This window comes from Solea senegalensis, linkage group LG8, assembly GCF_019176455.1.
Source record: "Solea senegalensis isolate Sse05_10M linkage group LG8, IFAPA_SoseM_1, whole genome shotgun sequence".
Classification (NCBI taxonomy): Eukaryota; Metazoa; Chordata; class Actinopteri; order Pleuronectiformes; family Soleidae; genus Solea; species Solea senegalensis.
In genome coordinates, this window is record NC_058028.1 from 9,529,350 (window position 1) to 9,548,174 (window position 18,825).

Here is an 18,825-nt window from a genome sequence, read left to right on the forward strand (position 1 = left end):
AACCACATAATGGATTCACTTACCCGTTAACCTAACCTTTACCATCACTAAATGCATAAACCCATCATTCATTCACCTAACCATAATTCACCAGGCTTTATAAAAAAAAGCTTTCCTTCAGCCAAAATGTTCTCATGAGGTCAAAATGTCCTCGCAAAGACAAATGTTTGAATCAAAATGTGTCCTCACAGCCTATGACCCTAATCCTAACCCTATAAACATACAGAAAAAGAAAATAGTTGGGTTTTTTATAACCATACACACATGACAGAGTACCTCTCTTCTGCTGTTTTTGTTTTTCTGTCCATCCAACCATTCATCCATCCATCCGTCTCTCTCCCCTGCCCTGGAACCCCCTCCACCCCTCTCTCTCTCTCTCTCTCTCTCTCACTTTCTTTCTATGTGAGCCCCACAGTGACAGAGCAGCTCTGACTCCATGGGCCCAAAAGCTCGATCCAACCCCCATATTGCCTACGACCATCACCACCTGCCTGCCTGTCCCAGCTCTGCCGCCTAGCGCTCCCTGTCCTACAGCCCAGGTGTGGATTCATCCTTCGGTGCTTCTGCTTCATCAGCTCTGTGTCACTGTCGCTGTCACTGCTGCCGCTTCTGCTGCTGCCGCTGACCATGTGTGAGTGTCTACGTGGAATATTCAGAGTTACCTGGACACCTTCCTCCAATGCAGGTCAGGATGATGAACTTGTCTTACGTGTGTGGAGCTGCTCCACGGGCGTAAATTGTTAATGGCCTAAAAACTGAAAGATGTTTTGTGTATCTATCCATTAGATTAGATGACAAATTGGCACATGGATAGATTATCCACTGTACACCTCAGCTTTACTTACAATCAGGGCTAAATGTAATCTCAATCTGATATTACGGTTAGTTAAAAATGAAACAAGTGACTTTTTAGTAACCTTTTCTAACATGAGTTGACATCCACACAGATCATATACAGGGTCCTGAGAATTTAGATGAAATTTCTTCATCTAAAAATTTGAAAGATTGTTATTTTACTTTCTTAAAGAAAAATCAAACATTTTATTCAAGACACAGTGATTAACACGGACTGGAAACTAAACAAGTCTACGGAAGTGCGGATGAAACGGACCTTTATTACAGCCTCACTCTGTTAATATTTAAAGTGAATAAAAGATATTCACTGTGAGGTTTGGAAGACTGAAGTCCTTACATTCATCTCTATTAATATCCAGAGGTCCGGTCAGCACACAGGCAGGTCACTGAGCTGCAGGTCAGAGCAAAGACGAGGGAGGAAGCGAGCATTGTGTCACTGAAGAGTGTTTTCACTTCTTGTTTAGGTTATGTGTGTGAGTGTGTGTGCGTACTCCCTCACTGTCATTGTTTTATCATCGTTCACACAATATGCTTGTTAGAGCATAAAAAAGAAGGGACGACCACACAGCAGTCACTTTAACAAAGTAGATTTACTGTCAAGTCAAAATGTGCAAAGTCAACAATCAGCGGTGAGGTGTGTGATTTGCAACTTAAAGCTAGTGACAAACTAAACAGCCAGAACAGAATAGAAGTGCTGTTGAGCGCCTAAAAGGCCCCAACCCTCCAGGAGAGAGCAGGGAGGGAGCAGCAGCACATCTTCCTGACACTAGGTTTAAATAGACTTCCCACAGCTGAAGCCAATCGCTTGACGAGGTGGGAGGAGTAAAGCTGCCAATCAAACCTGGAAAACAAGGCAAAAATAGTCATAGACTGTTACAGGAAATGTACACAGAGTTCATGAGTTGTGATGTATGAGTGTAATGTCCGAGCACATACAGACACGCCCCTTTGTTTTTCTTCTTCCTGTATGAAATACAGATGTGGATAATGGTTTTCCATTTTCTCTGTGTAACACTGAAATGTACTAAACACTAACATCTCTATATTAAATCCACAGCTATTATGAGCCACCATAGGCTGCTGTTAATGTTTGTTTATTTATTATTACCCAGCTTTGTTGTCTTTCTAGTTTTGTTTTCTTGGACATCTCTGTGTGGACATGGAAAAGAGTCAAATTCAACAGGAAACCTGGTTCTGACTCAGTATGTTGAACACTTTGATTTGAAACCCTAACACTAAAGTTTTAACCCTAAAAATGTCATTTAAAGTTTAAAGAAGACCAGTCAAAATGTCCTCTCCTCCCATGGTCTGGTGTCCAACATTTCTCTTCCTCCTCCTCCTCATTTGCCCTGACCTGTCTGACGTGAAAACCTCATGCTACTGTAAATGAGTCTTTGAAACTTTGGCGTTGACGATTTCATCTCGTGTTTTTCAGAAGGGTAGAAGAGTCTTCCAGGTAAAAACACTGGGGCCCTGCAAACAGATAACTTCCCCTCTTTCACCGTGCGTCCCTCCCCATGCCTGACCCGGCCCCTGGCCTCTCCTCATATCTAAATCCGGGCTTTGTGCTAGAGTTGGAATGCAACAATGACCATGTTAGCTGACACAGTGCTGGCTGCCTGATCTGCGCTGACAGCATCTTTGCGTACAGCTCCGACTCTGCCTGCTTCACTGGCCGGGGACACTGCAGTCCTGCTCATCTACAGCACTGTGGGCTGGATGGAGATTTACTGTGTGTGGGCACTTTAATGCAGGCGTGTGTTTTTTTTTTTACTTATTATTCAACCTCGGCTCAGTGTATAGTTTGCTCGTGTGCGCTATGTTATGGGTATATATGTGAAGACACTTTAAATATTTTAAAATATAAAGATAACAAGGCCTTGTCCTGACAGACTTCATCAGGTGTGTGTGTGTGTGTGTGTGTGTCCATGTATTTGTGGCTTTGTGAGGACCAACAATAAAGCATATGGAGTGAGGACATTGCCTGGTCCTCACATCTTTTTAGGGGCGAAGACCTGGTTTTGGGGTTAGGTTTAGAATTGGGTTTTTGTTAAGGTTAGGCATTTAGTTGTGCTGGTTAAGGTTAGGCTAAGGGACTAGGGAATTATGTCCTCATAATGAGGTTCCTCACTATAAATGAGCCTAATATATTTTACGTGTACTTCATTTTGACTCAGTAGATGTTCTTTTGGTGGTTTTTTAGAAGTGATTCAGTCTATGAGAAACGTCACATTCTGTTTGCTCGTTTGATTGCGCTCACAAGAAGCTGCAGGGAAAAACATTAACATTTACTTCCAATGAAGCGAACACTTTTACCTCTGTGAAAATGATTTAGACCTGGAGTGTCCTGCTTTGTTCACATGAGCGCCACCATGAGTTATTTCACTGCGTGACAGGGACTGAGTCTGAATAACTGTAAGACACATACATTGCTCAGCTCACACAAGCAGAAAGGAAGAGAAAACAAGATCCACGGCTCACTCTTTGTATTTTTAGACATTTGGATAAAAATAGCTCACTGAAACATTCATCCAGATATTTAAAGAAAGGAAGTCAGGCTTTTATTTGTTTGTTTCTTTGATTCCACATTTGAGGTCAGCTGGGACAAAGCAGCAGATGAATCAACGGAGCAAAAATTTTGCCTTGGATTATTTCAGAATTTAAAAATGAAACATCTGATAATGCTTGTTTTTATTAAGTCTGACAAGTTGGAATTTGTCTGCAGGAATCTGAGACACAAATTCAGTCAATATCTTTGGTCAGACAGACAGTCTACTATTTGTCACAAACTTTGTTATCTTCTCTCTCCCTCCCTCCTTTATCACTGTCGTGCAGCCCCACCCCCTTGCTGCCCTAATATGGGGCATTCTGTCGGCCCCTCTGGCCAATCAGGTGGCTGGATACATCCCTTCTGGAGATGCCATGGGCCTGAGCCAGGCCTAAGGTGTTAGTGAGGGGAGCAACAGGCTGGCTGGTGGCAAGGGGGCAAAGGCTGCCGGCAGAAAGTGGGGGAACAGATTAACATTCACCACCACCAACAACAAATCAACAAGTGCAGGACAGAAGGAAGACAGGGAGTGAGAGGGGGAGTAATAGAGAGGCTGAGATTGAGACCTTTGAACCGCTGGAGGAGACACACTGAGCCTGAAATTGAAGGTAGGATGGATGTGGTTTAATAAAGTCCATTAAGTTCTGAGGACACTGCAGTCTGCTGATACCACAGTTTATGGCTGTTTTTTTTTTGTTGCAGAGAGAGAAGTAGGAATAATAGGGGTTACAGGTCTCTTTTACCTCACCACACAGTATACAGTATGTTTGCAATGGTGCCTTTAAATGTTCTAAAATGTTCTCAAATTATTTTTATATCCTCCTGAAAAACGTTTAATTTTCTGGAATATCCCTTTAACACTGGGCGACTCAGGGGCAGCCGAGAGCAGTGAGGAACAGCCTGTTGACTCCACATTGCTGACTTTGGAGAGTGTAACAATAGCATGCTGTTTAAATGCAAAGGCAGCTTTAGTTAGGCAGCTGCCGCTCGTGTTTATATCGGCATGCCTGTCGCAAACACTTGAGTATGCACAGGTTTATGGTTAACTCTTTGCAGTGTGGTGTGTCACTATGACTGAGTTTATAGGAGAGTTTTGTGCTGAGACGTGGGTCGAACAGCACTATTCATAACATTTACTTAAAGCCTGGGCAGTGCCAGATGGGTGGAGCCTCCAAAAGTTAGAAAAACACACCTCATTATCATTATAAATGATCTGATTTGTTTTAAACCAATGAGCCATGAGATCTAGTCAACCAGGTGTGGTTGTAATGATGACTTGATATGCGTGTGGTAGTACACAATCAGTTCGAATGTCTTCAGTATATAACACACCAGTGACAGCTGCAGTTTGATGGTCATTGGATCTGTTTGCCCTCCAGTTCAGAGCCTGGTATGTATGCTGCTCCAAAGCGGGCATGGAGGCTGATAATCACTGTGAGAGAGGATCACCCACACATGTGTGCCACTGCGTTACATAATGTACTGGGTAATTGGGGCACTGTTGGTGTTGATATTGGTGTTATATTAGTGGATATCAGACTTTTTGTTGAGCTCTGAATCAGTGTTTTCTCTCCTGGTCCCCGAAGGAAAAGCCACTGCCCTGCATGTGTGCAACACGCCTGATTCATTTGAATCAGGTGTGATGGAGCAGAGGAACATCCAAAACATGCAGGGCAGTGGCTTCCTGAGGACCAACAGTCTTGTTTAAAGTACCTGAAAGGGAAGTAGTAAAAGTACAAGTATGACCAGAAAATGACTTTGGTAGAAGTTGAAGTCACTTTTTATTATGTTACTTAAGTAAAAGTCTTAAAGTATATGACATTTACTGTACTTGAGTATCAAAGTACAGTCAGCTCAGTGGTAGGGCAAGTTGTCTTTCAACTGGAAGGTTGAGGGTTAAATTCCTGGCTCTGTTGAACTGTATGTGTCCTTGAGCAAGACACTTACCCCCATGTTGAAGCGTGTGAAAGGCTGAATGGCAAAACTGTAGTGTAAAGCAGCCCATCAAGACTAGAAAAGCTCAATATAAATACAGACCATTACCAACTCTTCTTCATCTGATTTTATTTGGTAGTAAAGAGTAACAAAGACAGAGGAAATGTAGTGGAGTAAAAGTAAAAGTTGCAAGAAATACATGATGCCTATCATGGTGTAACAACACACCAGCTCTGAGTAGACATACCTTTGTTCTTGCTACATTCTGAAGTCATGTGACATCGCGCTAGTTTCTGTCTGATCCCAAATCCTTGGAATCTTGTCTCCTGAAATAGTTTGATTAAATGTCAAGTGTGTGGTTCTGTGTCTTGACTGGATCGTCTAGTCTGTGCTTTCTCAGCATTAAAACATTGAAAATTGGGAGTGGGGCAGACATTAGTGTGTGTTTACAGAAGCTGTCTGAGCTTGTTGCATATATTTGATACACCTGTTCAACTGCTCATTAAAGCAAATATCTAATCAGCCAATCACCATTTAAGCATATAGACATGGTCGAGACAACCTGCTGTGGCGTTCAAATCAAGCACCAGAAAGTGGAAGAGAGGTGATTTAAGTGACTGAACAAGTTCTTTTTCCACCATAATTCAGAGGATTCTGACCAGACGGCAACAGTAATTACTCAAATAAGGATTATTTGGGAATATCATCAAACCTTGAAGACAGCCGCAGATGTCTACGCTGAACACTTTATTAGCTGCACATAATAGCCAAAGAAGCAGCTGCTAAGTTTATATGAGCATGTTTTAATTTGTTCATCAGCTGGACTTGACTTAACAGAGGCCAGTAACTGGACTCTATTTAATTCTGTCAGGACAAACTGTCACTGGGATCACAGGTCTAAATCTGATGCTACAAATAAAGTCTTAGGTGTCAAACTCCTCTGGCATTTTGTTATTGTGGACACTGTAAGAAATCATAATCAGTGTTATTTTAAGGCAATATGTTGCCCTGGAAGATGGGTGTGTGTGTGAACCTGATATTCCTTATGTTGTGGGCACCTAAATCTGTTTACATGTTAATATAACTGTGTAAACAGATTTAGGGACTTGGGGACAAAAATCAAGTCCCCGTAATGATAATTACTACATTTTAAAATAGAGACATATTTTAAAGTTAGGTTAAGGTTAGGGTTAGGGTTAGGATTAGGTCAGTAGTAAATTAATGTAAGTCAATGCAATGTCCTCTGAAGTCACGGAAACCTGTGTGTGAGTGTGCTCTTGAATGTGTGTCTTTGTGAGAGAGAGAGAGAGAGTGTGTCCTCAAGCTGAGAGTAAATGACGTCACAAATGAAATGATGGATGATGAGAGCAGTTTCCTGGCGACAGATTTTGGGTGGCGGTGTTTGCTGATGTGGGTGGGGTTTAATTTTAGACCAGGAAGCAGGGTCAAGAGTTGATTGGGTGGTTCAGGGTGGGGGCGTGGGGCCTCATGAGGAAACACTGCATGACATTTGTACGAGGGGCCACATCTCTCAGAGAGCAGATAGAATAACGGAAAGGAAGGAAAATGGATGTAAACAAATGACTGGGGTTAACATATCTGTTAAGCTTTCTTATTTTTGTTTTGTTTAATTAAAGTGATTAAGTTAATCAAATGTTATCAGTTTAATGGTCTGTAACTAATAATTATCCTGAAATGACCCAAGATGTGTGTGTGTGCGTCCATGTGTTTTTATTTATCTGTCCTACACATCTCTGTTTCCTGTTGACATGGAGGCCGTTTCCTGTCCAAAGGGTCACGCCTGCGGGCGCGTCTGGTTTTGTCCATCTGATGTCTCAAAGACGTGCTGGGCTCTATCTCATTGATCTAAAGGGTTTGGACATCAGGTCACAGCAGCAACACATCCTAAATGTTCTGCTCTGGCGGTCTCGGGCTACAGCCTACAACCTCAAGAATCATCTGCATCCATACTTACACTCCTACAGATGTACACTGTAGGTGTGTCATTTCAGTATTTCAGAATTTGCTTATCTATAGAGATTTGTTCTGCATATTAAGGGTTTACAGAAAATGCCCAAAAAAGGGAAAAAGTATCCAGTGAGGGACAGTTCCTTTGGATAAAATATCTTGTTGATGCCAAAGGTCAGAGGTTAATGGACAGACTGGTCTGAAGACCATCTCTAAATGTACAACACGTCAAACCTTGAATTTGTTGGCTTGTATCAGCAGAAGACCAGACCAAGCACTTTGGCAACATGGTGAAACTGTTTTCATGTTTTCATGTGTTTTGGTTTTTTATTTCCATGGAGACGCTGTGATGATGATGTGGTGAGGAATCAACAGTGCTCCATCTGTCTGTGGAAAATGAGAGAAAATCGATGAAGGTCTCATTGTCAGTGGCATGTCAGCAGAGCACATGTTTATTTACAGGTTGAATATTCTGTGTTTTCAAAATTACAAATCATGTAAGCCATGTCCATGTCGCGATTTTTTTTTTCTTCCCCAATTTTAAATAGTAAGATATGGACTGATTTGAAGAAGAGAAAAAATTATTTTGTTGTCATTCCATGACATTTTTGTAATTAACTGTTAAATAATAAAACTGAGCTGAAAAATCAGTTTTCAATTTAGATTTAGATTAAATTAATTCCCAAATCGATATGTTTTTGGACATTGGGACACACACAGAAAGAACATGAAAACTCCACACAGATATGTCCTTGGTTGAACTAGTGACCTTCTTGCTGTGAGGCAACAATGCTAGCCACTGTACCCAATGAGTATTTTATGCCCTTTAGGCATTTCAGTGTCTTTAAAATGGCTGATGTTGTTTGTTGATGAACCTGAAGTCTGTCTGTGTCTGATGGAATAGAAACGCTTTTCCTGAATCTAACTCTCTGGTGGTCTTGTGATTGTCCTAAAATTAGTGTGTTACTGTATGTTCTCGGGCTCAGTGTGTGTGTGTGTGTGTGTGTGTGTGTTGTAACTTTGTGTGTGGAGAATACCTATTTTTATTGATATTTGGCCTCAGCCAATGGGTAAATCCCAACCTCTCATTCTCAGCTGTCTTCATGTGCTGCCTCAGAGCTGCAGTTATATATCAAGGCAGAAATGTTTTTCTTTGACAGGCAGATCAGCCAACACTTGACTTCTGTCATTACTGAGTCAATAACAACATCAATAATAGTGTTACACTGGGTGTTGTTCATGTAGGTTCACTGTGTCGTGTTGTCACTGGTTATTGATGGAGGAATCCACCATGGCTGCAGCGCTACAATATGTTCATCTCTAACAAGTTCACCGTCTGCACTGTGCTAATCTCAGCCAAAACGCTGATGATTAATCAATTACAAAATGAACCGTCAACTACTTTGATAATAGATTAATCAGTTTTCAAATTTCTGAGCTTCTTAAATAGCTTCTGGTTTCCTTGCTCCATTTAACAAAGTAATCATTCAAACTGAATCATTTTGGTTTGTGGACAGGTTTACAGGTAATTTACAGGTTTTTTTAAAAAAAAGATTACTCTTTTAAATTACTATTAAATAGCGTTGGAATAAGCCCTTTAGGTGTACTTTAGGCAAGGACTTATAATATGGAGGCTACCATCTTCTGCCAGAATATACATTTTAAGTTTAGAATTGGAAGCTTACTCCACAAATGAAGAAGAACAACTTCCTAGAAAACAAGTATTACAAAATACTATGCTATGCTAACATTATAATTCAGTTCATTAAGTTTTTCTATGATTCAGCTGATCAGATCACTGATCCCAACAGTCTGTGGTCGTGTCTGTCAAGATACAGTATATAACATACTGGTGACATCATTTGTTACAATGTGTGAAACAGTTCAGTTCACTACAGTACAGTATGTATTTTTTTGTGTTTCCATTAGGAATATTACCAAAATAACCAGCCCTGACTGTTCCATTCTTTGGTCCCCTTTCCTTGGGGGAGTTATATGGTACAGTACGGTCAGGGTAGCTCCACCCATGACAGTCTTTTCCTTGCGATTGGTGTAAAAATCCAGAGGAAGTCAAGGCAAAGTCTATTCTCATACAAAGCTTGACGTCTCTTTGAGACACAAAAGAGCTGCTAGACGTCCTCAATTGTGGTCTGTTATGTCGCATTTGATGTCATCTTTCGTTGTAGTGGAAAGCACTTACTCACTTACTTCTAGCTCTTGTTTGTACCCAAATGTTGAAATGCACTTATTGTAAGTCGCTTTGGATAAAAGCGTCTGCCAAATGACATGTAATGTAATGTAATGTAATGTAATGTAATGTAGTCACACTAGTACAATGTCACACTACTCGGCCATTGGCCTACCATGTAAATGTACTGTTCTCAGTTGGAAACTTGATGGCGAACAAAGTCACTGCCAACAAAGTTTCTCTTAGGGATCACGTTGATCACCTGTGAAAACAGTTCTATCCTGATGGGACTCAAAGGATCGCTGAGTGGTTTGATGAGTTGAAACTTGACATGTGTATGTGCGTGTGTGTGTGTGCGTGTGTGATTAGTGAGGGTTGAAAGTCATGCAGCTCACTCATGTGCACACTATCTGGGTTTTTCTGATGTGGTTGCCCAACCAGATTCATTTCAGTGCATCACCATGGCTCGTGCACACTACCGTTGAAGTGAACACAGCGATAGCAGGTACTAGCACACACATAAAAGCAGATGATTTTATGACTTTTTAATTGACTTATGCATTATGCATTACTTTTGAACTTGCTGAGTCTGGCACTTTGAATTTCTGATGCTCATGAAGTAACACTCATTCTGTTCTAACCGTCCTTATAGTGCACAGACAGAGGTTTGCCTGCAGAGTGGGAGTGAAAGAGGCTCCATTCTGTGTTTCAAGTCAGTGACCATTCAAATGATCGTGCAGGTGTCATTTAAAGGGTTCAGAAGTTGCATGGTGTTGCTTTAAAAGTTATTCACTATTCTACACCTACATGTGCAGGAGGTTGAGGGTCCATGTGCACCGGGTCAGGCCTGTGCAGGCCTGCAGACATGACTCTGGTCTATAATAAGACTGGGCTGTGAGGCATTTGAAACCTTCACGTCCTCCTCCTCATCCTCTGCCATGCCACCATTCCTTCTCTCTCTGCAGGGAGTGCCACCTCCTCCACCTGCTGCTGTCCGTCTGTTCCTCTGTCACACGGAGCTGCAGTTAAAAGCTGCTGTCAAGTGCAAACCTGCACATGTTTTTAATGATTGCTTACAGTCATATTTTGATTACACGGAAATATTAAAACGTGCAGTGACAGTTGTAGACGTACAGCCCAGGAAATGTTTTGACGGATAAAATGATTGAGACTGCATTTGCCCTGATGTCTGTGATCTGTACGTCAGTGAAGCACAGCAGAAACAAATGCATACTTACTGTGACGACCGCTGACTTACTGCTGCAGTGCATCGACTGAACCTGTTGTTGCTAAAGCACCAGATGAAATGCACAACACTCAGCACAAACATTTATTAGAAAGGCTGAGCCTATAAACAGCCAGGAGAATTAGTTTATCAACTTTTTAAAACACACATTCCTTATAATATACCAGAAGAAACATTAGGTCACTGTTTTATTATTATTTCAGGGCATTTTATTATTAAAGGTCGAGTGAAGAATACACTTAAAACCATTTTGATGCTGCTGCGTTTGCTTAATTGGCATTCGATTATAGACTCGGATTAAATTTGACCAAATCTTTTACTCATAGAACTTGACAGAAACACAGTAAAGAGCAGTGTAGGGCTTTTATTTTCTTTGAAGGATGTTGACTTTATTTTTTTCAATCCCAACTTCCTCTGTTGTTGTGGGCATAAGACATGTCTCTCAGATCCACTGTCTGATGATCAAATAACGCATTTATCTATGGAAATTGATAAAAGGCTGTTTATTTTTTGGGTGGCGTGGCCCTTTAAACTACATTGAGCAGATCTGCTCATTTCCAAAGGCAAGCTTATTTTAGCCCAATCAGTAGAATAAAAACTGTCATAATTAAATCACAAGAACTCCACAGTGGACTATCTGGATAAAAAGTTGCTCTCATGACACGTCCCTTCATGTAGAATGTGTCCACCTCTTCAAAACCTTTTTCTGCTCCATTAAAGCCTGTCTCTGCTCCTCTGTGTCCAATGTAGCGATGGCTGGACAGCAGGGAATGCATGTTATGTGTTCCCCGCGACCTGACGGACACCAGATACGCCCAACACACCCAAACAGGAACGCCATCCACGCTGTCACTCTACGCATCCTACACACACACACAGATGGGCTTTCCACTTTGCATACACCAAAATAAACATGCAACACACAAACAGCTATGCTAAGACAGGTTATTTTTTAAATGATCACATGAAGGCAGGCCAGTTAGGAATGGGAGCGCAGTGACAGAGAGAGAGAGCCAAGTGATTCACAAACAAGCGGAGTTGTGCTGCAGATGGACAGAGGGCAAAGTGAGAAGAGAGGAGCCTCCTCATCTTCACCAGACTCTTCACTTAAACTACTGACTCTAATTCTAAATGGACTGCGTCTATATATGAAGTGCTTTTGTAGTCTCTCTTTTACTTTCTGTCCCTCACCTCTCGTTTGTCCCCCATTTTCCCTTTCACCCCAACCAGCCAAGGCACATTCTCTGTCCTGTTAAAAGGGAGTATTTTCTCTCCACTGATATCTAGTGTCTAGCTCATTGTGTGAACTGTTGGGTTTCTCTTCTCTCTATAATATTATAAAGGTTTCTGCCTTATTTACTATTACTATTTACAGTGTCTTGAGATTAGGTATGTTGTGATTTGGCACAATGCAAATAAAACTGAATTGAATAGTCTGAAGGGTGCATTAACACCAGCCCTTCTTAATTGAACCCTAGTTTGTTTGCTCAGAAAGTCTGGTTGGTTTGGGTGTGTGAATGTGTGAATGTGCATCAAAGAGGCAAACTCTGGTCCGCCTAAAAACTTAGGTCTTGGTGCACTTCAAGTGAACGAAATGTAGGAAGTGGATTATAACACAAGGCATCGTGGGAAAACACAAAAGAAACAGAAGTTGCCCTGCATTAACCAACAGATGAGCGAGTTTTCTTGTTCATTGTTCGTCTTGTCTTCTTCTTCTGTAATTCTTGATGCAGCACCACCTCAGGCGAGGAGGGGAATATGTTATTCAAAAGGTTTAGTTCGTTTCACTAAAGTGCGAACGTGGGAAAGCGAAGTCGGACCGGCTAAATGTTGCAACCCCCAATTGAACCGAGTCCCCAATCGTAGCGAGTCTAGCAGAGACTATTAGGTGTGAAAATGACCTAAATGAGCTTTGAACTGCGGCTCACATTCACCCAATTTTACACACACTACAATCAGGAGAGACTGGCAAAGAAACAAATAATCCACTAGATGAAAGTGGTGGGAGTCTTTGATGCTTGGCCACAAAGGGGCAAAAATCAACGCTGAGAGCAAGTCTTGGTGGTGATGGTGGAGGGTTTGCATTACAGCAGAGTGAGACAACAAAGGCAGAACTTGTAGAAGCAGATGGACTGTAGTCATTCGTTTGTGTCTGTTTGCTCTCCTCATGAACCGTCTACTTGTGTGCAGCAAAAGCCTGCTCAAATATGCTTGGCAAAACTGTAAAGGAGGCAGTCCCATCAGCTTTTCCTTTGCCCACAGATTTTGCATATTCAACTGCAGAGTCTTTTACACAATTTACATCTCATCGACAGTAGTTCCTCCTCTTTACAATTTCACAAACGTGCATCACGTGTAATGATGCATCACTCACTCCTGTCAACAACATTACTGCTTTTCAAATATGTGTCTAGATAACTGATTTGTTTGAGCACGGATAACAATGTGTGTACTAGAATGACTGGTGGTTAGTTCAGTTAATATTGTCAACTTTTATCTACCTTCTGCTGTCAGAATCTAGAGTATCTCAGTGTCTACCAATTCTACTCTTTCCATTTCCCTTTTTGTCACACAGTTTCTTAATGTTTTTGATATGAAACAAAATCATTAAACACTCGCAGACTTTGATATAAAAGTTTTGTATATTGTGATAAGGTGCCACTGTCACTGTGTTTAGAGTATTAGGCCTCTAGTAGGATTCGTGCAGGTGGTTTGGCCTCGGGTATTCGCTGCAGAGGCTTGACCACGACCATGGAAAGAATCTCAAGACTGTCGTCCGAGAAGCCTCAGACTTACGGCCACGTCACTGTATCAGACGCTTAAACTCCACATGCACAAGCCTGGGGCTGATTTACTGTTATATGATACAAGGCATGTTCTGACAGGAATGTCAGTCCTTTACATGGACGATGCTTTGGATAGAATTAACTTAAGTATTAAAAAGGCTCCAATCGGAGCGATTTCTCCCACAATTCAGATGTCATATGTTGCTTTTTAATTTATATATGCGCAAGGATACATTGTGAGCTGATGTCATTTCAAACTGAGAGTAAAGGGTCTAACATTTGAAACTTCACATTATATCCTTAAGTTTTACAAATTAGTTACTGACATGGAGCATAACAGGCAACACATGGGGACTGATAGTCTGCAGAGGTAAACAAGTAAATAAAAACAAAAAATGAAATGATTCATCTGTGTTTTTTCAGCACTGTTAACTTTATTTCTGTCATATTTAATTTGTTTCGTGTTAAAGTGTTAGAAAAGTGTGTTTATGTTTTTGTGCGTCTGTAAGAAAATCTGTCAAACGTATTCAGCTTTTTTTTCATTTTGTAGACTCTCATGTACTATGATTGTTACAGTTAAAGCATTAAGCATTTAAAATCATCCAAAATTATATAAAAATGTTTTGTCTTTTTCAGACTCTGAGAGAGAAGAGGACAGCCATGTCTTCAGTCAGACCAGAGATTCTGCAGTAAGTAAACACAGATCGGTTGTAGTATCTGAGAGATAGAGATACTTTTGGCAGAAATAATTGTAGAAGAGGACGTGAAGAGGTTTTCTTTTAGATGAATATGTAAATCAAATGTGTCTGATCATCTCTGATTTGACTGAAGTTGAATCTATGACCATGACACTGAAATGTTTATTTTAATAAACTGTGTAGTATATTAATAAATCTATGGCACTAAATCTGTAATGACTTTTCCACTCTTTCATGTCGGTTTAATTGCTGATCTTTGATAGTCTTCAAACTTTATATGATACAGTAATATTAACATTCTAATGCCTTTATACCAGGTGCAGTGTCACCTTCATCAAAGTGATAGTATTTGTAATAATCCTTAAATATTTCTGTCCAGCCTGAGGTGCGCTTTATATCATTCAATTTAATGTTTGTGCTGAAAAAACACTGTGCTCATATCCACTTTTAAAATAATGCCTTAACTTAATATAACATCAAATAGCTCTGTTGATTAAAAACTATAATCGTGTTTAAAATACCAAGAATTAGAACTATTTGATATTCCTGCACTCCCAACCATGATTTCAGCTCATTATTATGCTTGGAATTTCACTCACAGCCAGCACTGGAAATGCATATTTGGTACAAGTGTCAGAGACCGCAGTGTGGTCTGACAAAAGGTGAAGTGTGAGAACAGGATGTTTACACAAGTTAAACCATGCAAGAGTTTAAGGAGGCAAAGGAAGGAGATAAGGGAGGCTGAGACCTGACATGTTTCCTCCAGAAAAACAGTAAACAGGTAAAAGAACCTGACACCAGTTCAGTTTGAATTACTTACAACTAAATCTTTGTATATGTGTGGGAATCAATATTCAATCATCTTGAGACGCATTATTTTTTTTACTTGCATATCTCTCCTGAAGAATAAAAAAGGGGAAAATGAAATCAGTGCAGTCACAGATCTTTAATAAATCTTCTTCACAGGAAAAAAAGGCATGTTGTAATTTGTTAATTGCTTGAAGTGTTGGCAAGTAAAGTGAATGTAGCGACACGTGATCAGCATACAGAGCAGCCCCGAGTATAACAAACCCACAGCTCATATTTCCTTTTTTTTATTGCTGCAGAAAATAAACACTGCATTCAAACTAAGGAGCTGGGAGTTTCCCAGTTTTCTCCTGTGGAGCAGTGAATCTCTGACATCCTGAGAATGTCAGCAGTTATTAAATCAGTCCAAGACAATTCACATCATGAACCTCATGCTTTTTAGAGTCTGCACTCTCCCACAGGCTGCAGTGGCAAAAGGCAATCTAATTGAGTTAAAGGCTAAACTGTGCTGAAAGCTCCGCCGCAATGAACATTTCAGGGCCAGTGAGGGCCAGTCCTCACAGAGACAGGTGTAGGTGAATATGTGTAGTTGTTTTTAATGTAGTGGTGTTTCATCCACACGGAAACTGTTTTGGGAGACCTGAAACGACCTGACAATCTTTTGAAAATGGGTCTCGGAGAAAACAATGATGTCATAAGTCTTGCACTGGCATTCACTGTCCCTATCTTCGTCCTAGTTATCAGCATCCTTCTCTTGTGTGTGGAGATTGTTTGACTGTGTTGCCAACTACTGTCAATGAAAAGTAACTCAAGTCATCCTGAAAAGACGCTACTAGATATCAATAGAACACGTTCTGTCCTCAGCGACTTCAGACACATGGACAAAAAATAAGAGTTAAGATTAACAGTGACACCGAATCCTAATATAAGGGGAGGAGAAAACTGAATATATTTTTACAGACACTATTTTTACTTGAATGAACAGATGAGTGATTGTTCCACATGGTCAGCTGTACTGCACATCCCGAAGTAAATACAGCTAGATGAAGGTGACTCATGGGGCAGAACTGGCGATTTTCTTCTCTGAAAGTAGTTAGTAGTAGTTAGTAGTAGTTAAGTTGATATGCCAGAGAGGCGCTAGATTTGTCGCTAGTTGCTTTTTGCAAGAAAAACAAAAGTCACTAACTTTACTAACTAACCTGTTTGCTTTATAATAACTTTTTATGTACTGTATGTTCAATGGGGGGTTCAGTATAGATGGACACTTTCTGAAACGATGCCATATGTATGGAAAGAATTTTCGAAGGAGCAAAGAAAACGATTGTTTACATTTGGTGCCGTGTGGATAGGGCCTGAGACTTAACATGATCTTCTGTGGACAGGTAAAAGACAAGTGGCGGTCGCCCCCTTCTAATAGATTCCCCACCTGCCCACAACGCAACCCTCACCACAGCAGCTCCGCAGGTGAACAGGAGAGCCCCGAGAGACTGGTGAGACACATTCAAGCACACCTAAATCTATTACGCACCCTTAAAGGCACTTGAAATAACACACATGCCTCTCAAGTGGTGCTTAAAAAATTTTATAATTTGTGGCATGCAGTAGAATTGTTCTTAATTTGTCTAAGGAACGAATGCCCCTAAACAGAAAAGCTACTAATATACAGCTAAAATTGAATGGCAAAAATATACTCTTTTGTATGATTGTATGTTACTTTGTTGGCATGTTAGCAAGCTAACATATAGCAGTACAATGATAACAAGCTCATAATATGCTAACTTTGTCATTGTTAGCAAGTTAGCATGCTAACACACACGAGAAAACATTATTTTAAATTCCTCATTGTTGGTAAGTTGGCATGCTAACACACAAAACTGAGATTATAAACAAATCTGCATTGCATTAGTACAATTCTTTTACACTTGTTGATGGTGTTTCCGGAATTTTATAATGTTTGCTCTATATATTGCACAGAGATTGAATTTGAATTTTAATTAGTGATAATATGATTTTACAGTATAGACTGTTACCTGTGCAGGTGCAGAGGGAGAAGCTTCATGCTGAGCTGAAACAGGTGTTGAGTCAGAAGAGAAGTCACCTGAGAGAGTTGTCCTGCCAACTGGCCCAACCAGAGATGGACTCCAATCCCACAGAGGAACAGACAGTAAGCTGATAAACAAATACCGTTAATGTGACTTTTTAGGCTGAAGTCATTGGGTACCTTCCTTTGTATAAGTAGTTACTGAATCTGTTTGACCTGTGATGTTTTATCCATGAAAAGTTTAAAATTATGACATGAACATGAAGATGATTGGCCCCAACGGCCCCGTGACCCTCATATTGGAGAATAAAGTGGTAGACAATGAGTCAGGTTTCATTTCTTTAGTCCAGTGTTGCATTTCTTTTGATGGTATGTTTTACATCTATATCTTATATCTTAATATTTTATATAATATCTAGCTTTGAAATCTTGTAATCGTGTTATTTAAAACGAATGTGTGGTTAGAGCAACACTGCACTTTAGTAGCATATATCCTTAACTGATAGAACCATTCAATTATATGCGACATTTCTTCAAGTTACACCGATCAGTTGAATATGTGGAAAACTGTGTCCCCACTGTGACTATATTAGTAACAGCCTAAGACCTAACTCACCTCTTTTATTTGAGATGCAAAATCAACACAAAAATAAATAAGTAAAAATCTCTTGGTGATAAGGTGCCTATGTGTGTGTTGTAGAGTGCAGACGAAGCCACCAAGTCCATGGAAATCGTGGTGGAAACGGAGGCAGAGGCTGGAGCCAGCGGCTACAGTGTGACTGGTGGAGGAGAGAGAGGGATCTTTGTTAAAGATGTCCTCAAAGATTCTCCTGCTGCCAAACATCTCAGTCTCCAGCAAGGTACCTGCAATCACATACAATATATTCAAAGTGTAAGTGTCAGTGTTTGCACTTTCCCAGGAAATTATTCTCCTTGAGTGGAAGATGATACCAAACAAACCACCAGATTTGTTAAACACTTTGACAGGTTCTAATGCTGGACTCAGTAATTCTTAATGTTGTTTTTTTTTGGTGTGAAGGAGACCAGCTGCTGAGTGCAAAGGTCTACTTCGACAATGTGAGGTATGAAGATGCTCTGAAGATCCTGCAGTGTGCGGAGCCATATAAAGTCAGCTTCCTACTGAAGAGGACCATCCCCAATTCAGAGGTCAATGTGCGACCTCGAGTTCCCAGTGTGGAGGTCAAAGGTCCCAAAGCCAAGGTGGCCAAAATGGTAATCAAATACATACTTTATAAAAAAAACCTCTTTCAACTTTTACTTAAAAATAGGTCCAGTGTAAAAAATAATAATAAATACATTTAGGCCAATGTTTTTTATTCTCAATTAAAGATATGTGTAGTTTGCTTATATATTCAGTTGTTAAATTGTTTGACAACAAATTCCACGCTAAAACTATACCAACATTATTGAATTTCATCACTGTGGCTGTGTGCATTATAGAGTGTAAAGGGAACCAAGCCATTCAAAGCCAAGAAGAAAAGAGGTGGACGTTTTGGTCTGAAGAGGCTGAAAGAGAAGCACAAGGAGGAGGTGGTGATAGAGGGATCTCCTCCCAGGCTGGAGAAGAGTGATGTGGATGTGGAGTTCTCTCTCCCCAAATTCAAACAGAGGAGGAATGTAAAGACTGACGCAGAAGGAGAAGTAGGAGAAGCAGCCATGGGAAAGGCAAAGGGGAAGATCAGGTTGGCTTGGATTGTGATCATCTGTTGGTTTTTCATAACTTCTAAATTGT

General features: G+C 40.5%; 1 protein-coding gene across 1 annotated transcript in view; it reads left to right on the plus strand.

Annotated features, from left to right (window-relative positions):
- The first annotated feature begins 447 nt into the window (after positions 1-447).
- LOC122773539 (neuroblast differentiation-associated protein AHNAK-like) overlaps positions 448-18,825 on the plus strand; it is a 46,193-nt gene continuing 27,815 nt past the window's right edge. Inside the window, 7 exon segments of the mRNA XM_044032300.1 lie at positions 448-685; positions 14,163-14,215; positions 16,414-16,521; positions 17,070-17,195; positions 17,773-17,932; positions 18,112-18,305; positions 18,534-18,775. Coding sequence (XP_043888235.1) covers positions 628-685; positions 14,163-14,215; positions 16,414-16,521; positions 17,070-17,195; positions 17,773-17,932; positions 18,112-18,305; positions 18,534-18,775 — 941 coding nt within the window. The 5' untranslated portion in view covers positions 448-627.